The 27401-nt window shown below is 55.0% G+C and overlaps 1 protein-coding gene across 1 annotated transcript; it reads right to left on the reverse strand.

Moving 5' to 3' along the window:
• SIMC1 (SUMO interacting motifs containing 1) lies at positions 1-24648 on the reverse strand. The gene is made up of 10 exons (XM_056113122.1): positions 24394-24648; positions 17264-18751; positions 14818-15050; positions 13927-13996; positions 13189-13343; positions 11813-11947; positions 10880-11008; positions 9944-10100; positions 9013-9097; positions 1-432 (listed from the first exon to the last, which is right to left on the reverse strand). Exons 1-10 carry the CDS (start codon positions 24520-24522, stop codon positions 149-151), a joined length of 2865 nt encoding a protein of 954 aa, XP_055969097.1. The 5' UTR covers positions 24523-24648; the 3' UTR covers positions 1-148.
• Between the last annotated feature and the right edge of the window lie 2753 nt (positions 24649-27401).

Below are 27401 nucleotides of genomic sequence, written 5' to 3' on the forward strand. Positions count from 1 at the left end.
GATAGGATTATAAAAAAAGAAAGAAAAGAAAAAGAGAACAAAAGGTCTTTACTGTAGGAAGCTGCAGATGAGTACGCTCGCTTTGGTCCCATCAGAGCTGCTTTTTTCCAAAGCATCCGAACTTTGGGGCGGTGGGGCTGGAAGGAACTCAGGAGGCGTCTGTGGTGTGGAGGCCACCACGGGTGCGGGGGGCTGCGGGCTCAGGGTCCGGGTTCAGGTCGGCGGCGTAGAACAGCAGGAGTTTCAGCAGGTGGACCTTGTCCTGCAGCTGGGGCGCGAGGGGCTCGCCCAGGATCTGGACCAGGCGCCGGCGGAACGCGCCGATCTGCTTCTCCACATCCAGCACGGTGATGTCGTCGCCTTGCTGCGGCTTGGGCTTCACCCTCTTAATAATCAAGTCCTTGCGGTCGATCACGGAGCTCCGCAGGTGCTCTGCAAAAGCAGGGGTGGGACGTCAGTTGAACTGTTCCGCATGGTATGGCCTATTCGCTTTTCTTTTTTCCATTTTGGGGTCACACCCCATGGTATGGGAGAGTCGCACCTGGCTCTGTCTCAGGAATCACTCCTGGTGCTGCTGGGGGGACACTATGGGATGCTGGGGATCGAACCCAGGTCGGTCACAGGCAAGGCAGGCGCCCCGCCTGCTGCACTATCTCTCCGGCCCCCTATTTATTTCTTGATTATTTTGATGGCTTTGGGGGCCGTGCCTGGCAGTGCTCAGAGCTTTACTCCCTCCAAGTGATGCTCAGGAGACCATCTGGGGTACCAGGAATTAAAGCCGCGTCTTGCCATGGGCAGGGCAAATGCCTTACCCACTATGCTATCTCTCTGGCCCCTTTTCCATTTCTTTTTGTATATGGGGGAGGGCATACCTAGGGGTGCTCAGGGCCACTCCCGGCAGTGTTCAGGGAACATGTGCCAGGGATTGAATTGAATACTCCCACAGACAAATCCTGTGCTCCAGCCCTTTAAACCAGGTCCCTGCCCCAACAATTTGGTTTGAAAGTGTCCCAAGCTCGGGGGCCGGAGCGATAGTATAGCGGGTAGGGCGTTGGCCTTGCACACAGCCGATCCAGGTTCGATTCCCAGCATCCCACATGGTCCCCCAAGCACTGCCAGGAGTAATTCCTGATTGAGTGCAGAGCCAGGAGTAACCCCTGAGCATTGCGGGGTATGATCCAAAAAGCAATAAATAAATAAATAAATAAAAGAGTGTCCCAAGCTCATAGGGAAAAATACAGAAGCGAGGGAGAAGGGAAGGAACCATCCTTCAAATAGAAAGAAGTGGGGGTTGGGGGGGTAGGGAAGAGCAATAGCATAGTGGGGAGGGCGTTTGACTTGCATACAGCTGACCTGGGTTCGTGGGTTCGATCCCTAGCATCCCATATGGTCCCCCAAGGACCACCAGGAGTGATTCCTGAGCACAGGATTCCTGAGCAGAGTCAGGAGTGAGCCCTGAGCATTGCTGGGTATGATCCAAAAACTAAACTGAAAAAAAAAAAAAAAAAAAGAGGAAAGTAGTCGGACCAGAGCTTTCATCCAATGGGGAGGGCACTGGGCCTTGCACGTAGCCGACCCGGTTTGATCCCTGACACCCCATGGGGTCCCCCAAGCCCTGGCAGGAGTGACCCTGAGCACAGAACCAGGAGTCAGCCCTGAGCAAGCTGGGTGTGGCCCCCTAAGTGGGAAAAATATAGAAAGGAATCATTCTTTATTCTACTAAGAATTCAGATATGAACCATTTCAGCCTTTGTGGGGGGGGGGGGTGGCAAGGAGATGCCTCGGGGGAAATGGAGTGCATTACTATGCATGAGCCCAGAGTTCCCTATCCCTGGCACTGCTGGGGCTCCCCAAATCACCGAAGACTGACCCCAGAGATGACACAGGGAGTAGCTAGCCCTCGTGTGGCCCAAAAACTAAAGACTGGTGCCCCGGAGAGAGAACTCAATCAGCTGCGCATTTCTCTATGTGAAGGAGGCCTGGTTTCAATTCCTGGTCCCCCAAGGACGGCTGGGAGTAAGCTGAAAATATGTTCCTTGGTGCCACCAGCTGTGGCCATACCACCTGTGGCCCCTAAACCAAAGTTAAACCAATCCCCAAACTGAGGCCTGGCCACTGAGTGCAAGACGGAATATGCGGTCTGTGGCACCACATGCCCTCACTCTTAGTTACTAATAACCATTGGAAGGGAGACACCTCACAGACAGGGTCTTTTTTTATTTTATTTTTTTGGGTGGGAGGGGGCTACACCTGACGAGGCTCAGGGGTTATTCCTGTCTCTACACTCAGGAATCACTTCCCGTGGTACCTGGGAGTACCTGGGACGGCAGGGGTCGAATCCGAGTTGGGTGGGCGGTGTGCGAGGCAAATGCCCTCCCCACTGTACTGTTGCTCTGCGAGGTCAATAGCTTCAGTAATGGCCGCACTCATGTCACTGCTAGTCCGAGTTCTTGCCCAGAGAATCCCACCCGGGCCATCCCGGGACAAAAAGCCCCTTGGGGCTGGAACGATAGCACAGTGGGTAGGGCGTTTGCCTTGCATGCCGCTGACCAGGGTTCGATTCCCAGCATCCCATAGGTCCCCCAAGCACTGCCAGGAGTAATCCCTTAGTGCATGAGCCAAGTAACTTCTGTGCATTGCTGGGTATGACCCCCCCCCCAAAAAAAAACCAAAAAACATCCATCTAGGGGGCCAGAGTAAAAGCCCAACTGGGAGGGTGCTTGCCTTGCACAGGGTCAACCGAGGTTTGATCCCCGACATCCTATATGGTCCCCTGATCACTGCTAGGAATAATTCCTGAGCGCAGAGCCAGGAGTAACCCCTGTACATCTCCAGGTGTGACCCAAAAAGTAAAAAAAAAGAGAAGAAAAACATTTAAAAAGATTCAACAGCCCACTTAGGGGACTGTGGAGAAGAGCCGCCCTGCTCTGTGTTATGAAAGAGCAAGGCAGGAGGCTGGCCCCAACCCAAGGAGACGGAAGGGCAGGACGAGCGAGTTCAGGGTAATGTTTGACTGTGTCCTGGCTCTGAAAAACAGCCGGTCTGGAGAGGACGTGACAGGGACATGGTGGCATCAAGTGATAGAGGATAAGTGTGTAGGGCTAAAGGAGAGCACAGCGGGGAGGGCGCTGGCCTTGCATGCAGCTGAGCCGGGTTCAATTCCCAGCACCCGATAGGGTCCCCCAAGCCCTGCCAGGAGTGATTCCTGAGTGCAGAGCCAGGAACAAGCCCTGAGCATCACTGGGTGTGCTCCCCCCAACCCCCCAAAGGAAAGATGAGTTTCTGGAGAGCATAAGTATCGGTACCCAGGTAAACAGCCTTAGTCGGCTGAAATAAATAGAATCAGGACTGCTCAGTTGGGGATCGGAGCAATAGGACAGCGGGGAAGGTGCTTGCCTTGAACATAACCTATCTGGGTTCGATCCCCGGCACCCTATAGGGTCCCAAGCATAGCCAGGAGTGATCGTTAAGCACCACAGAGGGTAGCCCTCACAATAAAACAAACCCAGAACACGTCCTGCTCTGAAATATATAAAAATGGGGGCTGGAGTGACAGCACAACAGGTAGGGCATTTCCTTTGCACGCAGCTGACCCCAAGTTCGATCCCCAGTATCCCATATGGCACCCCAAGCACTGCCAGGAGTAATTCTTGAATGCAAAGCCAGGAGTAACCCCTGAGCATTGCTGGGTGTGACCCAAAAAGCAAAAAAAAATATATATATATATAAATGATTTTGAGAATAGGGCAAGGGGGACTGAATCATGTGTGACTTGAGAAGGCTTGGGATGGGGCTTCAGAGTTGATGAAAATAACAGAAAACTCAAAAAGGTGGAGGTGTCCGGGAAGTTCAGTCTGGGGAAGGCGGGGAGAAGCGGGAGGTTCTTGGCCAGTGGACTTCGGCCACTGGGTCCATTTGGATTTTCTGCTTCAGTGGGAGGCGTCTTTTGACGTCAAAGGTTGTTGGGGTCACTATGTGCGGTGGTTTATGTAAAAGGTCTGGCTTGATGCCTGGTTCAGACTGAAGGTTTACTTTTTGGGGGGTGGGGGGGCGGCGTCCACACCCCGCGATGCTCAGGGGTCAGTCCTGGCTTTGCACTCAGGAATTACTCCTGCAATGCTTGGGGGGGACCCTATGGGATGCTGGAATCGAACCCAGGCAAGTTCCCTCCCCACTGTCCTATCACTCTGGCCCCAGACAAGTTTTCTTCGTGCCAAGATCGACACTGTGGTTAACTCGGACCCATCCCTCGTCCTCTCTTTTGCTGCTCTACGGCCTCACTGTTGCAGGGAGCTCCTGGTCTTCCCTGGAGGTCCTCCTCTCCTCTGGGCTCCACGGCAGGGTAGGTCATCCTTCCTTGAGCCCATCTCAAGCATCGGCCACCATCTTCCCCGGGGCTGTGTCGCTGAGACCCCTCCCGGCCTTGCTCCTCTGCCCTTTTGCTGCCAGCCACAGGCAGAGTCGCCTCAGCCAGAACCACCTGGCTGGCGTGTCCCTCTGCCTTTCCATGCCGTGGAGGGGCCAGAGAGAGCACAGTGGGGAGGGCACTTGCCTTGTGTGCGGCCAACCCAGGTTCACTTCCCAGCATCCCTTATGATACCCCAAGTCGGCTGAGAGATTCCTAGGCACAGAGCCAGGGGAAAGCCCTCAACACAGCTGGGCATGGCCCCCAAACCAAACAACAGAATGCAGCTGAAGTTCATTAGCCTGGCAACGAAGACCTTCTTCATATCCTGCTTCTTCTGTCTTTTTTTTTTGGGGGGGGGGTCACACCCAGCGACACATAGGGATTAATCCTGGCTCATGCACTCACGAATTAGTCCTGGCGGTGTTCAGGGGACCCTGTGGGATGATGGAAATTGAACCTGGGTTGGCCGCATGCAAGGCAAACGCCCTACCTGCTGTACTATTGCTCCAGCCTCTCCTGTTTATTTCTTTCCTTTTTTCCCCCTCTTTTGGCTTTTTGGGTCACACCCTGTGATGTTCAAGGAGTTCTTCCTGGCTCTGCACTCAGGATCTCAGGATTCACTCCTGGTGGTGCTCCATGCTATGGGGTGCCGGGGGTTGAACCCGGATCGCCACGTGGCAGGCAAACGCCCAGTCTGCTGTAATATCATTTGGGCCCATCATCCTGCTTTTTCCCTCCTCGAGGCTCTCTCTCTGTGGCCCCGAATCCCAGTTTGTTGGCTCAATGACCTGAAACTGTTGGGACCAGTCGTGCTGCAAGGCCCCAGGCTGTTCTGTTTCCTCTTTTGGAAAATCTCATCGTCTTCCTTTGCCTGATTGACGCAAGAAATCTGCATTTCATCCAAGCCTTTGCTTCCGCCGGGAGGCCCGTGCAAACAGGGGACAGGGCATGCCAGGGGTCAAACCCAGGCCTCCAGCATGCAAAATACATGTTCAGTCTCTCAGACTATCTGTCTAGCTCCCCTCTTCCATCTACTTGTTGCTGTTTGGGAGGGTGGGGGGACATACTCAGCCATGCACAGGGCCGACTCCAGGCTCTGCACTCGGGTATCACTCCTGGTGGTTCTCAGTGGGGAGCATATGGGGTGCCAGGGATAGAGCCCGGGTTGGTTGTGTGCCAGGCAAGTGGCTGACCCGCTGTGTCATCACTTTGGACCCAGAGCATCCTTTCTCGTTTGTTTAGTTTTTGTTTTGGGACCATACATGGTGTTGCTCAGGGCTTACTCCTGGCTCTGAGCTCGGGGATCACTCCTGATGGGTTTTGGGGACCACATGGGTGCCAGGCATTGAACCCAGGTCAGACACACGTGAAGCAAGCACCTCCCCCACTGTACTCCATCTCTGGCCTCAGCTTCCCCTGTTTTCACTTGCTGCTGCTACTTCTATGTCTCCCGGTTAGGGTCCTTCCCTTCCCCTAGATGTAGCGACCATCCATCAGCATGGGGCTGGTTTATTCAAGTTTGCGCAGCCCGCCAAGAGGGTCAGGCCTTCGGGGAAGCTCTGTTGCCTGCATGCATTTAGAAAAGATCTCGCAGCCTTTGCTCTCTTTTATGGTTTTGTTTAGTTTTGTTTTGGGGGCCGCACCCGGCAATGCTCAGGACTGACCCCTGGCAGTGCTCGGGGGATCTTCTGGGATGCCGGGGAATCAAACCCGGGTCAGTCGTGTGCAAGGCCAGCGCCCTCCCGGCTGTCCTATCGCTCCGGCCCCTGGAAGGCTGATTTCTTAGCCCCATCTTTTTCTCCATCAGCTTTTGTGCTCCTGGGTGTGCAATGGGGCTATCCCTGGGCAGGCTACCCCTGCCCAGGGATCTCAGGCTGTAGAAGCGCCCATCATGACAGCTAGCCTGCTTGTTTGTTGAGGTTCCTCTAAAACAAGGGACAGTCCTGGGCTCCCCAGCCTTCTCCCTACCCCAACAAATTCTTGCAGCTGGACACCTCAGGCTGACCTCAAACTGCCTTCACCCATGTCCTCAGATCCATGGATACCCCATGGAGGTGGGGGGGATGGGTTGCTTTCTGGCAGGTACGACAAAGCCGACGGGTCCCCACTCAGCTGTCTAGCCGGAGAAGGAGGCCATCGGCGAACGCCTCCTTGCTTTGTGCCCAACTGGATCCCAGCACTGTAGAAATTCACGCCCCAGCAGGTGTGTTCGCTGAGCACAGAGCCAGGAGTAAAGTCCTGAGCACCTCCAGGTGTGGCCCCTCAACACCCCACAACTCCCCTGCCCCCAAGAGAAGAATATTCTGCAGCGAAAGCAGGTCCCGTGTCCAAGCGGACGGGGGGACCTTGAGCAAAAGCTAACTGCTTTAATATTAAACTTTCAGGTAGGTCTCCAAGATCAACAGTTGCGCAAACCTCAGGGAGGTTAAGTACACAAGTACACTAAGAGAATTTGCCTCTGGGGGTTGTTCTCAGAATGCCGTGTACCTTTCCTCGAGGGTGCCACCAAGTGTGCCAGCCCTCCGTCACTTGTGCGTGGCTATGACCAGGCCCTCAGTGAGACCAGGCCCAAGAGGCCAGGACAGAGGACAGTCCCCACACCTGGCACAATCAGCAGGCCCACAAAGGTTTCACTGACCGGAGTGAGCTCCGAGCACTACATGCTCCTGGCCCTTGGCACTGGGAGGGCCACATGACATAGAAACATTCGCGTTCTATAAAAAGGAGCAACGGAGCTGGAGCGATAGCACAGTGGGTAGGGCGTCTGCCTTGCACACAGCCGATCTGGGTTCGATTCCCAGCATCCCATAGGGTCCCTTGAGCACCACAAGAGTAATTCCTGAGTGCATGAGCCAGGAGTAACCCCTGAGCATTGCTGGGTGTGACCAAAAAAGAAAAAAAAAAGGAGCAACAAGGGCCGCAGTGATAAGACAGCTGGGAGGGCGCTTGCCTGGTACGCAGTCAACCCGGGTTCAATCCCTGGCATCCCATAAGGTCCCCTGAGCACTGCCAGGAGTAACTTCCAAGCATTGCTGGGTGTAGCTCCAAAACAAAATAAAAAAGGAAAAACAGACAAAAGCCCACTGCCTCATGTGGGACTAAGTGGCAGGCTTTTTGGATTTACATGGAGATTTTCTTTTTTCTGTTTTGGACTTCTGGGCCACACCCGGTGGCGATGCTCAGGGCCTCTCTGCATTCAGGGATCACTCCTGGTGATGCTCAGAGGGTGACACATGCTCAGGGCATGACGGGGACTGCTGGGGATGGAACCCGGCTCCACTGCATGCTCCACCTTACCTGCGGGACCAATCATTTCCTGGTGTTGCTTTCAGGCCACACCTGATGGAGAGTTTCTGCGGGGGCCATACTCAGTGGTGCTCGGGGGACTATGTGGGGCTGGGGATTAAATCAGGACCCCATCATGCACGTGATCTCTTTCCTAGCCATTATATCCATTACTATTATTTTTATTTTTGGTTTGGGGGCTATACCCCACAGTGCTCAGGGATTTTCCTGGCTTTGAATTCAGGGATCACTCCTGGCAGTGCTTTGGAGACCACAGGTTGTACTAAAGATCAAACCCAGGTTGGCTGCATGCAAGGCAAGCACTCTAACCCCCATGCTGTCTCTCTGGTGCCTCCAATTAATACACGCATACACAAACATATTTTTGTTTCTGGGCCATACTAGCAGTGCTCAGGGCTTACTCCTGCCTCTGCACTCAGAAATTACTCCTGGTGGAGCTCAGGGGACCATTAAGGGATACTGAACACTGAATCCGGGTTGGCACCATGCAAGGCAAGTGCCTTACACACTGTTCTTTCACTTAATATATAATATCTATTATCTGTTATCTATCTCTATAGCAGCAATTGTCCTAATAATATTCTTAGAGGTTCATTTTTTGTTTGTGGACCACACACCCAGCAGCACTTGGGTCTTACTCCTGGCTCTGTGCTCAGAGCTCACTCCTGGCAAGCTCAAGGGATGATATGGGATGCCGGGAATGCACCCAGTTTGGCTGTGTGCGAGGCAAGTGCCCTCCCCACTGTACTATGGCTCTGGCCTATGTCCTATTCTTCTGGTTTCTCTTTCCCCTGCATGCGACAGCTGTGAGTCTTGCTGTGTGATCCCAAGTGATGAAAACATGGGCATTCTTCTCTTTCGGAGTGAAATTTCAAGCTAGGTCATCCCTTGTACCCAGGAAGATAGTTGGAAAACAGCTGAATAGAACCTATAAATCGGTACATCTCCTCCTACCCATCTGATTGATAGATTTTTATTTTATTTTTTTGGCTCTTTGGGTCATGCCTGGTGATGCTCGGAGTTACTCCTGGCTCTGCACTCAGGAATTACTCCTGGTGGTGCTCTGGGGAGCCTATGGGATGCTGGGGACCGAACCTGGATCGGCCACGTGCAAGGCAAATGCCCTGTCTGTGGGCCTATCACTAATGGCCCCTGATTGGTGGATTTAAAATTTTTTTGGAAAAAAAATTTTTTTGGTAGTGCCAGGGATAAAAGCCAGGAACTCACCCACTAATTCCCAAACTCACTTCTACCCGTCTCCAATCTCCCCCGCTCATCTGTAAGCAAACACTCCTTACCTCTTAACACATGCTGGTAACTGGAGAGAAGAAACTGGAGATGCTCAACTAGCTCGTCCCAAGTCTGCCACTGTGTCTTATCTGACTGCAAAGACCAGAAAGCAGCCGGTCAGAGAGGTCCCTTTCGGGAGAGGCTCGGGTTTCTTTGGGGCCAGAGGGGTGAGGGCCACACCCAGCGGTGCTCAGGGGTTACTCCTGGCTCTGAGCTCAAAGAACACTTTGATGGGGTACCGGGGATTGAACCAGGGCTGGCTGTGTGCAAGGCCAGCGCCCTCCCTACTATAGTCCCTCTCTGCCCCTATACATTTTGCTGCTAAGATGTTGGCCCACCACTTAGCAGTGCACAGGCGTTACCCCCAGTTTGTTGCTCACAGGACCATGTGCAGTGCTGGGGGACGCAGGGTAAAGGTCCTACATGCAAAACTGGTGATCTATCCCTCTCACTTCACAGGTAAAAATTTTCTTATGATGAGAACAGATCTATCTTCCTTCTTTTCTTCTCTTTTGGGGCCATGACTGGCGGAGTGCTCAGGCCTTAAGCCAGCTCTACAGTCAGATCTCTCCTGCTGGGCTCTGGGGAGACGCAGGGTGCGGGGAGTTGAACCCAGGCTGGCCATGTGCGAGGCCAATACCCTTCCCGCTATGCTCCATTATCTACAACCTAGGTTGTAGAATAAACCCCTGAACTCCATTTTAATCATTCTATTTGGGTTTGGGCCCAACCTGGTGGTGCTCCGGGCTGACTCCTGGTGGTACTTGGTGGGGGTGGGGTGGGGAGGGAGAATCCTAGGTGATGCCGGGGATCAAACTAGGGTGGGCTGCGTACAAGGCAAGTGCCTTATCTGCAGTCCCATCTCTCCAGTCCCCCAGACCGTTCTGGCTCCTGGCGGAGGAGGGCAGGAGGAGGACGGGGCGCAGGGCTGGCCCACACCTGGCACTTGAGCAGTGACGTGGAGTTGTTGAGGAAATAGAGCGCCTGGGCCAGAGACAGCGGCAGGCGGGTGGGCGTCTCGCAGCTGTGCAAGAAGATGATCTCTAAGACTTTGCAGCGGAGAAGGTGGCTCTCCATGGTGGTGAAGAACATCTCCCTGCACAGGGGGAGGAAGACGGAGAGGGGGTTGTCAGCACGCACTCTCTTCCAACGGCCATCTCTCCCTCCCTCTCCCTCCCTCTCTCCCTCCCTTTCTCTTTCCCTCTCTCTCCCACCCCCCCTCACTTTTTGGTTTTTGGTGACTCCTGGGCCTGTGCTCAGGGATCAATCCTGGTGGGCCTTGGGGGACCCTATGAGAGTCCCAGGATCAAACTTGGGTCACCTGGGTGCAAGACGAGCATCCCACCTGCTGTACTGTTGCTCCAGCCCCACAACCCTTCCTTCCCCCCCCTTTTTTTTTACTTTTTGGGTCACACCTGACGACAATCAGGGGTTACTCCTGGCTCTACACTCAGAAATTACTCCTGGAGGTGCTCAAGGAACCATATGGGATGCCGGGGATGGAACCTGGGTCGGCTGCGTGCAAGGCAAACGCCCTCCCGGCTGTACCATAGCTCTCGCCCCGCCAACCCTCCCCCTTTTTTTTGCAGTGCTGGGGGTCGAACCCCAGGACATTTTTTTTCTTTTTGGGTCACACCTGGCACTGCACAGGGGTTCCTCCTGGCTCTGCACTCAGGAATTACTTCTGGCGGTGCTCAGGGGACCCTATGGGATGCTGGGAATCGAACCTGGATCGGCTGCGTGCAAGGCCAACGCCCTCCCCGCTGTGCTATGGCTCCAGCCCCCCACTCCCCTTCTTGACTGCTCTCCAGTTTCTCTCTTCCGGAGCCTTTTCTCTCTCTCAATCCCGCCCCCAGAGACGCAAGGCAGGCCCACCTCTGGCGCCTCTCAGGAATGTCCAGCACGAAGCCGAACATCATCTCGGCGATTTTGTTGGAGCTGCAGGTGGGCGTCCGGTCCACCTCCACCGCGATGGACAGCATCCGCTGCAGCTGGCACACAAGCCTGAGGGCAGAGCGGAGGCCAGTGAACCGCAGAGGCCCGGCGCCCCCTGGCGGTGCGTACGGAGACGGACAGGGCTCAAGGCCCATGGGAAGCGCCACCTGGGATTCCTCAAGCCTGTGGACTGGGCAAGCCGAGACAGGATTCACCTACCTGAGTCCCTTCCGCCAGATCATATTATTGGACCCTCCTAGAACCTGGGGGTGCAGCTGCAAAACTGATTTACTGATTTTGCGCCTTGGATCACACTTGGCGGTGGTTAGGGTTAGTTACTCCTGGCTCTGTACCAAGAATCAATTCTGGTGGTGCTAGGGGACCCTATAGGATACCTGGGATTGAACCCGGGTTGGCCGCATACAAGGCAAAGGCCTCCCTGCTGTACTACCACCTGGGCCCTATCTATTTGTTTATTTTTAGGCCACACCCGGTTCACACCTGGCTCTGTGCTCAGGGATCATGCCTGGCATGGCTAGGGGGACTCTTCTGGGGTGCCGGGGATGGTACCCGGAGGGCCTAGTTCCAGGCATATGCCCTCCCCATTAGACCGACACTCCAGCCCTCCCGTCCTACCTTCGGGATTAGAAACGCAGCTTTCAAAGGACGCATCTAACAACCGTCTGCCTCTGTTTCAAGGGCTCGTGTATGTGTGTGTGTGTGTGTGTGTGTGTGTGTGTGTGTGTGTGAGAGACAGAGACAGAGAGCGAGAGAGAGAGAGAAAGAGAAAGAGACAGAGAGAGGTGCTCTCGGTGCAGTGTGTGTGTGTGGGTGTCCCTCATCCCATCTCTACAGCCCTGGGCGACGCCTTACAGCTGGCTGGTGTGCTTGGCCACGGGAGGCTGGGGAGGAGAGTGGCCGCCGGCCTTGGGGGTGCTGCTCCCGCCCGAGATCTGCTCCTCCGACCCACCTTCCGTGACTGCTCTCACCAGCCACTTGATGACGTCCCTGGAACAGACAAAACAGAGAAGATATGGTAGTACTTCTGGTTCCCGGCCACCCATCCCCCACCCCCTGCCTCTCTCGCTCCTGTTTCTTATTTATTTACTTATTAATGTTTTGAGGACACACCCAGCAATGCTCAGGGTTCACTCCTACCTCTGTACTCAGAAATTACTCCCGGCGGATCAAACCAGGGTCTGCTGCATGCAAGGCGCATACCTCCCCACTGGATTCTTACTCCAACCCCATCTTTCTCTTTCCCTGTAGTGCTGGAATCGATCCCAGGGCTACACCCCTATGCAAGGTTGGCATTCCCTAACCCTGACCCTGAACTCCCAATTTTTCTTGATGGCTTTTTTAGTTGGTTTGGGTTTTGGTTTCTGGCCACACCTGGCGGTGCTTGGGGATCACTCTGGAGGGGCTCAGGGGACCCTGTGGGGATGTTGGCGATCAAACCCGGGCCGGCCATCTGCAAAGCAAGCGCCCTACCTGCTCTACTGTCTGCCTAGTGCCTCATGAAAAATAGTCTCATTGAAATGAATTTCTTTAAGGACATGCAAGGGGAGAGAAAGAGAGGTACGTCTTCCAGAAAGCTGAGTATCCACATCCGAGATTCAGATTTGAGGGTAGAGAAGGAGCCTTGGGGATCCCGTTCATTTTGTTGGTTTTGGTTTGGTTTTTGGTTTGGTGTGGACCTGGCATTGCTCAGGGCTTTCTCCTGGCTTTGCACTTGGGGATCACTCGTGGCGGGGGTTGGGGATGTTCTGAGATACCGGGGATTAAACTTAGGTCAGCAGCATGCAAGGCAAGCACCCTCCCTGCCTTACTGTCTCTCTTTGTCCCCTTTTATTTACTGTTTTTTTATTTGTTTTGCTTTTGCTTTTTGGGTCACACCCAGCAATGCTCAGGGTAATTACTCCTGACTCTGCACTCAGGAACCACTCCTGGCGGTGCTTGGGGGACCCTATGGGATGCTGGGAATCGAACCCAGGTTGGCCATGTGCAAGGCAAATGCCCTACCCGCTGGACTATCGCTCCAGCCCCTATTTTGCTGTTTTACTTTGGGGCCATATTTAGTATCATTTGAATAGGTCGTTCCCGGTGGCTCTCAGGGGACCAAGGATAAGACCTGGGACCCCTGCCTGCCACGGCTACACTCCCGTCTTTGAAGCCCGGCTCCTGGACCTGCACGTCCCTTGAATGGGGATCCCCGCATGGAGCCCCGTGGAGCGCGGGGCGCTGCTCACCTAATGTTCTGGGGTTGCTTGTCGCAGGAGAGCACTGTGCTGGCGATGGACTGCTGCAGGTGCTGCCGCTGGCGCCGCAGGGTCTGCTGGAAGTCATCCTCCAGGGTCTGCACGACGTAGCGCAGGAAGAGCACGCGGCCGGGAAGAGTCTGGCCCTGTGGGGAGAAGGCAGAGGTCATTCCTCTTTGCACTTCTGTCAGGGAAGAATCTCCGGGGACCGGGGTGGGGGTTCACACATTGCAAGGGGATGCCCCATCCTCACAGCCCAAGTGGCTGTGCCTAGAGGCCCCAAGGAAGGAAGAGGCTGGTCTGGCCTCTTCTACAAGTTGCAGCTAGAAAGAAGATAGGACAGCGGGGAGAGCGACAGGCCCTGCACGTGGCTGACCCAGGTTTATTTACTTATTTACCGGATTTATTTTATTTTTTTTGGCTTTTTGGGTCATGGGGTGACTCTGGGGCTCTGCACTTGGGGATAACTCCTGGCGGGGCTTGGAGCATCCTATGGGATGATGAGGATCGAACACCGATTGGCCGTGTGCAAGGCAAGCGCCCTGTCCACTGTGCTACTGCTCAGGCTTTAAGAGGAAGTTTCTGGTGGGGTCTGGCCATGTCCTGGGACAAATAACAGCCAAAGTGAGACAGCCCCATTTGCACCCCCTTTCGTTTCTACTGCAAACTGCTCTGAGCTTTCCAGGACGAAGAAAAGAGGCACCCCTCAGCTCTGAAGCGTGGCGTTACCTCTTCCTCCATGACGTAGGCGAGCAGCTTCCAGTCCCACTCCACGGTCTTGGCATTGGCTGGATGGAGTCTGAAATGCAAGGCCAGGAACTGAGAATTCTGAAGCATGCAGGGGAAGGAGAGAGGAACAGAAGAGAAACAAGCCTCTAGGACAGTGGGGAGGGCACTTGCCTTGCACGCAACCCACCTGGGTTCAATCCCCGGCTTCCCATAGGATCCCCTGAGCCCCACCAGGAATGATCCCTGCGTGCAGAGTCAGGAGTAACCCCTGAGAACAGCCGGGCCCCCAAACAAACAAACAAACAGCAGTCTCCTTTTATATATTTTTTCTGTTTCTGGGCCATGCCCGGCAGTGCTCATGGGCTACTGTCCATGTTGGTTCAGGGGGACCATGAGGTTCCAGGGATGGTTGGGCTGCTGTCCTCGCTTTCTGATTTCAGTAACTCATAGTTATTTTTGTTTGGGGCCACACCCAGTGATGCTAAGTATCACTCCTGGCAGGCTTGGGAGAACCTATAGGATGCCAGGGATCGAACCCAGGTCAGCTGCGTGCAAGGCAAATGCCCTCCCCACCGGACTATCCAGCCCTTCCATGAAATGCTTTCTTACCTGCTGTCAAAAACAGGTGATTATTATCATGATTTTGAGGATGGAAGTTTGGGGGGCTGCACTCCACAGTGTTCGGAAACCATGTGGTGCTGGGTGTGAACCCCGGGGTTCCCTTGTGCTTCCTGCCCTCTCTCTGAATATCTGCGGAAGCTGGTTTGGAGGGGGGAACTTTCCATCACTTGCCTGTCTACTGGGCCGGCCTCTCTAAAGGAGAGCTGAAGAAAGTTTAGGGGACAGACAGCAGGGCCCCTGGGCAGGTCCCCCCGAGGGACAGGCCCCTACTGTTGAATCTTCATGAGCAGCATGTAGGCCTCCTTCAGCACGTCCAAGGTCTCGGAGCCGCTGAGCAAGATTTTCTGGATGATGTGTGCCACGATCTCCCGGGGTGGGTAGTGCTGGGGTGACACGAAGTCCATCAGAAACTGCACGGTTCCCAGGGGGAAGTTCTCCTCGATGGTGTTGGCGACCATGCGGAGCCTGCGATGAGGGATGGGTTCTAGTTTGTGACCTTTGCTCTGGGGAGAGAAAAAAAAAGGGAAGCCATCATGGGCTAGAGCAATAGGACAGCGAGGAGGGCACTTGCCTGGCACGTGGCCGACCCGGGTTCAATCCCCAACATCCCAAAGGGTCCCCCAAGCACCAACAGGGGTTAATTCCTGAGTGCAGAGCTGGTGCTCATACCTCTGAGCATCTCTGGGTATGACATGCCCCCCCAAAGGGATCCCCCAAACACCAAAGCTGTCAGGAGGGGGTTCCTGCCAACCAAGAGATAGGACAGTGGGGACGGTGCCCGTCGTGCACGCAGTGGGCCCCTGCTCGATCCCTGGCACCCCATATGGTGCCCTGTCCTCCACCAGGATCCTGAGCAGACTCAGAAGTAAGCCTGAGCACAGCTGGAGGTGGCCCCAAAACCAAATAAGAAAGGAGAGGCTCAGGAACTGGGAGTGAGAGCCATGTTTTCCAGGCACTTGAAAGATTCAACTTTGGGGGTGAGGTTTACTTAGGGGTCTGCTTCCTGTTGATTACCTGGGGGCGCCGCCTGGTGGTGCTCAGGGGACCCTCCAGGGCCTTATGAAATACAGGGTCTTTGACAGCCACGCATGCGCTCCAGCCTTTTGAGCTATTTCTCTGGCACCAAGAGTCAGTTCTGGAGGGCAGGGCAGAGCAACAGTGCAGCAGGGAGGACGCCTACCTTGCCTGTAGCCAACCCGGGTTCGATCCCTGACAGCACGTATGGTCCCCTGAACCTGCCAGGAATAAGCCTGGAGCACTCCTGGACATGGAGCAAGACCCCCCCAAAGAGGGTGATAGCACAGTGGGTAGAGCGCTCACCTTACATGTGGTTGGCCCTGGTTTTATTCCCAGCACCCCCTAGGGTCCCCTGAGCCCTCCAAAGAGTGATCCCTGAGCACAAAGCCACGAGTAAGTCCTGAACACTGCCTGGTGAGTCCCCTCCTCCAAAAGAAACATATATATGGGGTCACCCTTACGCCACCCAAGGAGGCCACGAGGTCTCAGGGATTGAACTCAGGGTCTTGCATATATGCAAATTATGTGCTCACTGAGTCATATTTGTTATCTAAAGGGCATTGTTTTAACTTTTTTGTTTGTTTTCTCTTTTTTTGCTTTTTGGGTCACACCCGGCGATGCACAGGGGTTACTCCTGGCTCTGCACTCAGGAATTACTCCTGGCGGTGCTTAGGGGACTATATAGGATGCTGGGAATTGAACCCGGATCAGCCGCATGCAAGGCAAATGCCCTACCCGCTGTGCTATTGCTCCAGCCCCTGTTTCAATTTTTAAATTTTGATCTATTCATTTTTTGGGGAGGTTAAAACTGACAGTGTTTAAGGCTTACTCCTGGATTGGGAAGCACTCTTGGCGGTTCCTAGGGGTCATATGCAGTGCTCAGGATCAAACTGAGGCTGATCTCAAGAAAGGCAAATGCCTTAACCCTGTGCTATCTATCTCTCTGGTCCCAAGATTCTTTTTCTTTGGGAGGATGGGAGGGTTCACACCTGGCAGTGCTCAGGGGACCCTCTGGGATGCTGAGGCCAGCACTGAGGCCAGCCACATTCAGGGCAATAGCTGCTATACTATTGCTCCAGCCCTAAGATTCATCATTTTTTCTTCTTTTTTGGGGGGATCACACCTGGCGGTACTCAGGGGACCACATGGGATGCTGGGGATCAAACCTGGATCGGCCACATGCAAGGCAAACGCCCTGCCCGCTATGCTATCGTTCCAGCCCCAGATTCATCATTTTTATTTAAGCCTTTTCTGTTTTGAGTTATACCCGGTTGTGCTCAGGACTGATTCCTGGCTCTGAACTCACCCCTGGTGGAGATCAGGGACACTGTGGGGTCCCAGAGATCAAACTCGGGGTGACTGCATGCAAGGCAAGTGTCTTACACACTGTCCTATCTCTCTGGACCAAAGAGAGAGATTCTAAGTTAGGCGAAATATTTCGTTTTGTTGAACAAGAAAAAAATGTTTTGTTTGGGTTTTGGGGGCACACCTGCCGGTGCTCAGGGCTTACTCCTGGCTCTGTGTTCAGGGATCACTCAGGGAGGAACTTAGGGGACCATATGGCGTGCCAGGGATCAAATGTGTAAAAACCTTAACTGCTATCTATACTGCTATATTGTTCTGCATTCGCCTAGCTCCTTCTAGAATGTTCAATGCCTCCCATGGTCATTTCCTCTTGGGAGGGGGGTGTCCAACTCACCTCTCTGTTGTCATTGTCCGGGATAAGCGTCTGGAAGAAGAGATGGTGCACGGGGGGGCGCAGAAAGTATTTGAGTCTGTGCAGGCACGGCCGGTTGTATAAGCCTCCCTGGGGTACTGGCGCCGGAACCTGGGCGGACACAGGGGTCCCCGGCTCTGACCAGGACCTGTCTTTGCGGATGGGTGTTTCCGGCACCGACAGCCAGGGCACCTTTTCTAGGGATATGTCTGACAGGGGTGACGTGGTGGAGCTGGAAGGGCAGCTGAAGGGCGAGGGGGTGGCAACGTCCATCGGCATGTCCAGGTGCTGGAGGTCGCTGGCGGGAGAGTCGAACGAGGCTGCGGGAAAAGGAGGTGAGGCTCCCAGTGAGGATGGCGTGTCTCCGGGTGTCGGTGGCACCTCTCCAGGGGTCGGGGGCGTGTCTCCTGGAGAGTAGGGCATGCCCCGCGGCGACAGGGGCACACTCCCCGGTGACAGTGGGGAATCTCTTGGCGAGGGTGGCATGGCTGCTGGTGACAGGGAACTGTCTCTGAGTGAATAGGATGCTCGTCCTGGGGACGGTGGTATGTCGCCCAGAGAGAAAGGCGCATCTGGCTGCGGGGGCCTGTCGGGGGGATGGGCTAAGGTGTGCGGGGGGCTTGCCATCTCTGGAGGGAGGACCAAAGAGTTCTGACGGGGACAGACAGGGTCCTGAGGTGGGCTGGCAGAGCGTGGTGGGTACCAGGAGGTGTCTGGAAGGGGGCCGGGTCGGGTCGGCCCACTGGGTGGCCCGGGATAAGGGGCCGGCACCTTCCGAAGACATGGCATGTCTTGAAAGGGGCATGGCACTTCGAGAGGCCGGTGAGGTGCGGCCTGGAGTGGGCACTGCACGGTTTGGGAGGGGCAGGATAAGGCCCGCGGCGGGCAGGAGGAGGCGCGCGGTGGGCAGAGGTTCTGCCGCGGGCATGCCACAGCGTGCAGTGGGCACGGCAGGGCTGGCGGGGGGCAAGGCACATCTTGCAGTGGGTATGGCAAGGGTGCCCGCTGATGACTGCCGTGCCCGGTATTGCTCGTGGGGGAGAGGGGCAGGACGCTGGGCGCGAGCGTGAAGTGGGGCACACGGCCGAGGTCGCCTTGGGAGGCGGAGGCGCTGCAGTTAGCCTCCGTGGGATGCACCGCATGCCCACCCATGGCTGGCCGGCCTGGGGGACCTTCCGATGTGGCTTCTTCCAAAAGGTCCAAGTCCACCGGCTCGCTGTTAATGATTCTCCGAGCCGCAGGCCGCGAGCTCCTGTCCGCCCGCCCCTCTGCGGTCCCTTCCTTGTCGGCGAGGCCGGGGCAGGGCTGCTGGCTGGCTGGCTCCTTGGGGGATGATGTGACAGCCTCTCCTGTCAGGTCGAGCGTGGCAATGGGCCCGGGTTCGTCCTCAGTCCTGGTCAGGTCGATGACACAGAGTCCGTTGCGGTCCTTTGGCCTGGGTCTGGCCTCTCGCGTTAGGTCGATGAAGTCCTGTTGGAGGAGGGCAAGATGATCACAGATCAAGGCAGAAAACTCCAGTCCCCCAGCACTGTTTGGGGGCACCCCCTCTAAAACAAACAAACAAACAGACCAATCAAACCTGTGTCCAATCAAATCATTCTCAGGACAGGGGCAGTACAGCGGGGAGGGCAACTGCCTTTCGTGTGGCTGACCTGGGTTCAATCCGCCGCACCCCATAGGGTCCCCCAAGCACCACCAGGAGTGATCCCTGAGCATGGCCGGGTGTAACCCAAAAAAACAAACAACCCCCCAACTCCAAACAATCAAATCATTCTTCTAAAAAAGCCCTTCAGGGAGCAGGAGTGATAGTACAGTGGGTAGGGCGTTTGTGCATGTGGCAGGCCCAGGTTTGATTCCCAGCATCCCATATGGTCCCCCGAGCATGGCCAAGAGGAATTCCTGAGTGCAAAGCCAGGAGTAACCCCTGTGCATCGCGGGTGTAACCCAAAAAGAAAAAAAAAAAAAGCTCTTCAGGGTCTAGAGCCGTAGTACAGAAAGGAGGGAGTTTGTCTTGCATCCCCAGGCATCCCATAGGGTCCCCTGAGCACCATCAGGAGTAATTTCTGAATGCAGAGCAGTAGTAATCCTGAGCATCACCAGGTGTAAACCAAAAAAGCAAAAAAAAAAAAAAAAAAGGTGGGGGGGGAGTCCTTCAGGGTAGGAGTAATAGTATGGTGCAAACACTGCTCTAAAGTTTCTCAAACTAATCTGGACTGTCACTGCAGTCTCAGAAGGAAGAGGAACTCTTCAGAGTGGCCTTAGGTGAAGACACAATCAAATGTTCCCAGCCCAAGCAAATATCCCATTTTTCTGTTGGCTTATCCACTGCTAAGGATTTTGCTGATCTCACCACACTAGAACATAATTCCATTGTTCACTTGTCCACGGCCTCAGAGCAAGTTTTGTATTGAAAGAATGAATCACAGTGCGCAAAGGATCAGAAACAAGACAACCAGCGCCCCCCCCCCCCCCCCGAGATTCAGCCCGTCACCTCCACAGAGAAAATCACCTTTGATTTCCTCCTAAAATTCTTCCCAGTAACTGACATTGGACTGATTCGCTCAGTCACTCCTGGTTGAGATCTCTCCCTGAGCAAAAAGACATTTCCACCAAGCAGGGGTGTATTTTTATTCACCGTAATAGTCTGAGGGCTGGGCTGAAGCAATAGCACAGCGGGTAGGGCGTTTGCCTTGCACGCGGCCAACATGGGTTCGATTCCCAGCATCCCATAGGGTCACCTCAGCACCACCAGGAGTAATTCTTGAGCGTAGAGCCAGAAATATCCCCTGAGCATCACTGCGTATGTATGTTCAAATAACAACCCCCCCCCCAAAAAAAAACCCTCTCAGGGCCTGTTTGAGGCCTGTACCAAGGGTAGGATCGAGCTCTGTGGACAAGTACTGATCCTGCATGCAAAGGCCCTGGGTTCAATCCCAACATTGCAAAGTACCAAAAAAAAAAAAAGTGTCTGGTGGGGCCAGAGTGATAGTATAGTGGGGAGGGCGTTTGCCTTGCACGTGGCTGACCCAGGTTTGATCCCCAGCACCCCATCTCTCCTGCTGTCCTCTCTCCAGGACCGTAATATCCATTTTCTGGTGGTAGCTGGAAACAATATGTATGGTATGTTTGAGATGTGTGTAGTGGGGCTGGAGCGATAGCACAGCGGAGAGGGCATTTGTGTTGCACACAGCCGACCCTGGTTCGATTCCCAGCATCCCATATGGTGTCCTGAGCACCGCCAGGAGTAACAGAGTTACTGTGTTACTTAACTCTGTTACCTGAGTGCAGAGCCAGAAGTAACCCCTGTGCATCTCCGGGTGGGACCCAAAAAGGAAAAAAAAAAAAAGAGAGATGTGTGTTGTAATGTAATATTCAGTAAATATTTCCTGAATAAATGGGCAACATTTAGGTAGTAGAGAAGGAATGTGGTGACAAGAAAATTGGTTTGTATCTTAGGAGATTTGGCAGTAACCCTTCAAGTGAGCATAACTTCTAAGAGGAATTTATTTTAAACAAACAAATGAGCAAAGTTAGAAAGATTGCTTACGAAGAAATTCCTCACAGGGTTTATAATAGAGAACATTTAAAGAAAAACAGGATAAAGAATAAATAAATTTAATCTTGGAACTGGAGCAATAGTACAGAGGGTAGGGACTTGCCTTGCACGTGGCCAATCTGAGTTCAATCTCTAGCACCCCAAGGTGGTCCACTAAGCCCCACCAGAAGTGATCCCTGAGTGCAGGGCCAGAGATGAGCCAGCCCCAAGTACAATGCTAGGTGTGCCTCCCTCCCCCCAAAAAAAGTGTATTAAAAGAAAAGGAAGCTGCGGGGGGAAATGAAGAAAACATGTAATGGGGCAGGAGGCAGTACAGCAGGTAGGGTACTTTCTATGCACACGGCTGACTTGGGTTCCATCCCTGGCACCCCACATTGTCTGCTAAGCCCCCCAGGATTAAGTCCGCTGAGCACAGAGCCAGGAGCCTGAGCACTGCCAGGTGTTGCCCTTCCCCACCCAAGTATGCAGGTGGAGGCTGGAGAGGCGGTTACAGGAACTAAAGCACTTGCCTTTCATGCAGCTGACTCCAGAGCAAGCATAGCACAGCCTGTCTCCAAGAAACAACCAGGGAGAGCCCAAACCCCACCTCAAACAGAAACGAACCTGAGAACAGTCTCTTATCGGGGCACATGGGTACGTATGAGTTACACATACACATTTATACCTGAAGGAGCAGACAGACAAGACTTTGACATGTTCGTACTGGGGGCCCGGGCGACAGTACTGGATAGGGCATTTGCCTTGCACGCAGCCAACCCGGATTCGATCCTCGGCATCCCATATGGTTCCCAAGCGTAATCCCTGAGCATTGCTGGGTAGATAACTGCCTCCCCCGCCCTCCACCCCAAATAATAATCATACTGGATGAAGAGATAGCACAGCAGATGCGGCACTTGCTTTGCTTGCAGCTGAAGGAGGTTCGATCCCTGGCACCCAATCGGGTCCCGCCAAGCACAGCCAGGAATGGTCCAGGTGTGGCTCAAACACAATGAAACAAAAATGCCTTCTAGTGGCCTTCGAGCTATGTACTGATATTCTTTCTCTCTCTGTTTTCTCTCGTCTCTCCCTCTTCCTTTCTTTTCTCTCTTTTCCTCTCTCCTTTTCTCACTTCCCTCTCCTCTCCCTTCTCATTTCTTTCCCTTTCCCTATCTCTCTTCTGTCTTCGAGCCACACCCAGCCGTATATGGCTCGCAGACCTCAAGGTATGCAGAAAAAGCAGGACCAAGCTCCTTTAGCTTTAGAACCAAGCCTGTCTGATTTGCCAGAAGAATCAAAGGAGATCCAGCTGGAGCTTTTTGCAAAGCTGGAGTAAAAGAGTTAAATGTGCTCCCTGGAACTTCTTTTTTTTTTCTTTTTGGGTCACAACCGGTGATGCTCAGGGGTTACTCCTGGCTCATGCACTCAGGAATTACTCCTGGCGGTGCTCAAAGGACCATATGGGATGTGGGAATCAAACCCAGGTCGGCCGCATGCAAGGCAAACGCCCTACCTGCTGAGCTATCGCTCTAGCCCCTCCATGGAACTTCTTATTCTTCTTTTAGCTTCAACTCAAAAGACCCAAGATCCACTTTTTGTTGTTGTTTTTGGTTTGGGGGCCACACCCGGTAATGCTCAGGGTTACTCTGCTCAGAAAGGATTATTCCTAGTGATGAGTGGGGGACCCTCTGGGATGCCAGGGATCAAACCGGATCAGCTGTCTGCAGGGCAGACATTCCCCCCTCTGTACTACGACTCCAGCCCCTCAAAGCACCTTTCTTGCTGATCACCAAGTTGCTCCAGTCCTGCCTTTTCTCCAGTGTTCCACGTTTTCAAGTGCCAAACTGAACTGGGCATTGCTCCACCCTGAGTGGGATCCTACTGTAGTACTGGGTGGGTCACTGGGCAAACCCCCAGGCCAACATGTTCTCTCTCATAACTCAACCCAAACACTGTCCAGCCCATACTTATTACGAATTTATTTGAAAGAAAAAATGTGTGCAGGGGTAGGGGGTTGAGGCCATACTCATTGGTGGTCAGGGCTTACTCCTGGTTCTGTGCTCAGGGGTCACTCCTGTGGGGCTGAGGGGCCCAGATGGGAAGTTGGGGACTGAACCTGGGCCTGATGCATGAAAGGCAAGCGCCCTTCCCACTGTACTATTGTTCTGACTCCAGAACCTGGGTCCACCACATGCAAGGCAAGCACCTCACCCCTGTGTCATTTCTCTAGCCCACTGTTTTAACTCCCTGCACACGGCATCTATGTGGTCACCAAGTCCCCTGTAAATCTCTCCTCTATCGATCTCATCTGAAATCTCGGGACCAGGAGGGATGAAGTGATAATAGTACAGCGGGCAGTGATAATAGTACTCCTGCCTTGCGTGCAGTGGACCTGGGATCAATTCCCTGCATCCCATATGGTCCCCAAGCCCTGCCAGGAGAGGACCCCTGAGCACCGAGCCAGGAGTCAGCCCTGAGCGCGTGTGGCCCCGGAAATTGAAAAAAATAAAATAAATTCCCGCCTGAGATGAACTTGGGGTAGATGCCCTGGGTTATCCCCTTTTGAACTGGGACAACTCAGCCGCATTCCTTTTGGTTTTGCATGCCACCTTCTCTAGCTCTCTACCTGGGAAAAACCTCCTCGCGGCCCCAGGGGGCTCATTGAGAGGTGGGGGAACAGCCGAGAGGCTGGGAAGGGGATTGGAGGTGTCAGCGTGGTCCCGGGGGAGTATGCACCTGTGGGGGTACTGGGTCTGCCTCGAGGGGGCAGGATGCACTGTTCCCTCCCCAGGATGGGATCCTTCCTATCATTTCTGGGGGGAGGGGGGCGGGATTTGCTGCAGAGCCGCCGCGAAGGGAGGCGGCGGAGACCTTCTAGAGTCTTCTGAGGACAAGCCTGTCCACCTCCCCTGGGAGTCCTCCTAGACAGTCCCTGGTGGGCGCTGTCACCTTCTAGGACGGTCTTTTTTTTCATTTTTATTTTTTGGGGGGTGGGGTGGGGATGTGGGTTCCCTGAGGAGCCCACCGAGGAGGCCGGGGGAATGAGGGGTGGGGGCGTCCTTAGGGACGAGATATTCAGGAAACGGGGGTGGGGTCCCCGAACCCCCCAAAAGGACAAAGGCCGGAGGGGCTGGAGGGAGCTAGGGAGTCGCGCGCGATGCACGCCTTTCCCGCCCGCTGCCGGCGTGGGGGCTGGTAGGGGGGAGCCGGCAGCCCCCCGCGCCCCTTGGGGGACCGGAGGGGGGTGGCCCGCTCGGCCGCGGGGGGTCCTGGAGCGCGGCCACCGTCTGGGCGCCGCCTGCCCGCGCTCGGGTTACCTCGGGCCCCCCCATCGCCCCCCACCCCCTCAGCCCCCAGCCCCGCCGGGGCCCGGGCTGGGCCGGACGGCCGCGCTGGCCGAGCACATGGACTGCGGCCCGGCCCCCCCCCCGCCCGCCCGGCCCGGCCCGACCCGACCCTCGGCCGCTGCTCTTGGTCCCGGGAGGGGCCGGCGACGAGGCGACGAGGCGGGAAGGCTGAGGGGGGGTGGGGGCAGCCCCGGGAGCCCCCGCCGACCCCCGGATCCCCGCCGGCCACTCACCACGGTCCGGCGGGGCAGCGCGCCGGGGGTCCGGGCCAGGGCCCGGCGGAGCCTCCGCGCCCTGCCCGAGCGGGGCCCCCCGGGGCTCTCGGAGCCGCTGTCGTCCGAGATCACGATGAAGTCCTCCATGGCCGCGCACCCCGGCCGGGTCAGCACGCGGGCAGCCGGCGACCGGGGGGGGCGGCGGCGGCGGCGACTTCGGTTCCGGCAGCTGAGGCGGCGGCTGAGGCGGCTGAGGCGGCTGAGGCGGCGGCAGCGGCGGCGGCAGCGACAACCGGGGCCATCACCCCGCCGGCCCCGCCCCTTCCCGCCCAAGCCACGCCCCTCCGAGCGCGGAGCCCGCCCCTCGCGGCCCAGGTTCCGCCTTGCCCCGCCCCGGACCCGCCCCTTCCCTCCCAAGCCACGCCCCTCCGAGCGCAGAGCCCGCCCCTCGCGGCCCAGGTTCTGCCTTGCCCCGCCCCGGACCCGCCCCTTCGCGCCGCAGGCCACGCCTCCTGGCGGCTCCCGCTGCTCCACGCCCCGCGCCGTAGGGCACGCGACCCGGGTCGCGCGGCGCCTGGTGGGGGTGGCTGCTCGGTGTCGCCTCTCTGCGGAAAGGAAAAACGGGGGACAGTTACTTGGGGTTGAGGGGGTGGGGGGGTCCGTGCTGCAGGCGGCCCTGCGAGGGTTAAGAGGTCTTCCAGGCTGTTCCCAACCTTCCTCAGTCGGTGGGAAGTGAGGTGTGAACCTGAATGAGGGGTCGCGGGGAAGGGTGGGTGAGCGCAGCAGGGGGACTCAACTACTTGTCTCCGGGAGGGGTCTGCAGGGCGGGGGACTTGGTTTTGGACTGACAGGGTCCTCAACCGGGCCGGAGGGAGATGTGCAAGTGCTTCTGGGGGGTGCAATCCTGAACGTGGCATTTCTGGGTTTGGGTATAATGATGCCGAGTTGTATGCATTCCTCGAGTGCGTACATGTCAGGATCACTAGCAGTCTGTGCCACTTAGGATCCGAGCGTCCCACTCCTGCCTCTGCCTCCGGGGGTCAGTCTGGACCTCACCCCCCCCCACCCCTCTCGTGGAAGGTCGGAGGGATGCCAATGGGAAGGAAGGCAAAGTCGAGGTACCAAGGGGCCCTGCAACAGCGCAAATGGTCAAATGAGTCCAGACCTGCTAGTAGAGAAGTGAGCAGGAGGAAGTTAGTTGGAAGGCATGATGTTGAAAGCTAGATTGATGAAATCTTGCCTTGCTCAGGGCTAACCGGGATCCCATCCTAAGGGGACTCCCGCACCATCACCCAAGCACCGCCTGGAGTGATTCCTGAGAGCAAAGCCAGGAGTAGCCCCTGAGCATCTCCAGGTGTGGGCCAGAAACCAAAGTAAAATAAATAAAACCAAGAAGGGCCAGAATGATAGTGAGAAGGAGGAGCGCTTGCCTTGCATGCTGCCGACCTGGGTTTGATCTCCACCTTCTTATGTGAACCTCTGGGCCCCGCCAGGAGTGATCCCTGATTTTGGAGCCAGAATTAAGGCCTGAGCACCAGTGCTATGGTCTGAAAAACATTAAATAAAATCAAGATAACTCTAGATAACATTTTGGGGACTGAATAAAGCAGTGTAAGCTGCTTGCTTTGCATATGACCAAACCAGTTTTGATCCCCTGCAACCCACCAGACCCCTAGAGCCATACCAGGATTGATCCCTGGTGTAAACCCTGAATACAGCCAGCTATGGACCCCAAAACAACAACAAAAAGGATTGTAGGTTTAGGGAGAACTCCCAAGCAGTTTTCTTTTTTCTTATTTTTTTTCTTTTTGAGTCATACCTGGCGATGCACAGGGGTTACTCCTGGCTCTGCACTCAGGACTCCTGGCAGTACTTGGGGAACCATATGGGATGCTGGGAATCGAACCCGGGTTGGCCACGTGCAAGGCAAATGCTCTACCCGCTGTGCTATCGCTACAGTCCCTCCCAAGAAGTTTTCAGAAAACCCATTGGCCCTGTTGATAAAGCTTGGTTAAAGAAGATGGGGCTGATGTTTCTTTTGGGGGGAGTTGGGGTGGTATGACCATTTGGATTCAAAAATCTGAAATTGTGGTGCTTCTTAGGCCCTGAGGTGCTAGGAATTACAGACTGTCCTGGTGGTACTTGAAGACGCCAGGGCCACAGCCAGCAACACTGAGGGACTGTGTGGTACCTGGAATTGAACCTGGTCTCAGGAATGCTAAATATGCACTGAATATCACTGTACCATATCCCAAACCGAGAAGTAAGTTTCTTTTAATAATAATAATACTTATAGCGCAGCGGGTAGGGCATTTGCCTTGCACACAGCCGACCCAGGTTCAATTCCTCCATCCCTCTCGGCGAGCCCGGCAAGCTACCGAGAGTATCCCACCCGCACGGCAAAGCATGGCAAGCTACCCGTGACATATTTGATATGCCAAAAACAGTAACAACAAGTCTCACAATGGAGATGTTATTGTGAGCAATTTGCTTGAGCAAATCAATGAACAATGGGAGGATAGTACTATAGTGCTATTATTACTTTGACACTTTTTTTTCCTTTGGAGGGCCATACCAGTAGTGCTCAGGGCTTATTCCTACCGCTCAGGGATCACTCCTGGCAGGGCTTGGGCAACCCTGTACAGTGCAGCCCCTGTACAGTATTGATCGAATTCAGATCAGCTGTGAGCAAGGCATGTGCCCTACCCCACTGTGCTATCTCTTGGGCCAAGTTTTAACTTGAGTTTCTCGTGGGAAAAAAAAAAAAAGAGCAAAGGGGCCAGAGGGATAGTGAAGCAGATAAGGCTCTTACTTTACATTCAGCTGACCTTGACCTGGGTGTTTTTCTGTTTGTTTTGGGCCTCCCTCAGTAATGCTCAGGGGTTACTCTGGAGTCAGGAATTACTCCTGATGGTACTTGGGGGACCATATGGGATGCTGGAGATTGTTTTCTTTTTTCCTTTTTTTGGCCACTCCCAGAGATGCTCAGGGGTTACCCCTGGCTCTACACTCAAGAATTACTCCTG

Source organism: Sorex fumeus, unplaced genomic scaffold, assembly GCF_029834395.1.
Source record: "Sorex fumeus unplaced genomic scaffold, SorFum_2.1 ptg000019l, whole genome shotgun sequence".
NCBI lineage: Eukaryota > Metazoa > Chordata > Mammalia > Eulipotyphla > Soricidae > Sorex > Sorex fumeus.

Bases quoted from the DNA above. Each gene is read 5' to 3' on its own strand.
- SIMC1 (XM_056113122.1), bottom strand. From the start codon at position 24,522: ATGGAGGACTTCATCGTGATCTCGGACGACAGCGGCTCCGAGAGCCCC. The intron at 15,051-17,263 runs GTGAGTTGGACA...TTCTCTCCCCAG, and splicing joins CGGACAATGACAACAGAGAG to AGCAAAGGTCACAAACTAGA. The intron at 433-9,012 runs GTAAGGAGTGTT...CTGCTTTTGCAG, and splicing joins TTACCAGCATGTGTTAAGAG to AGCACCTGCGGAGCTCCGTG.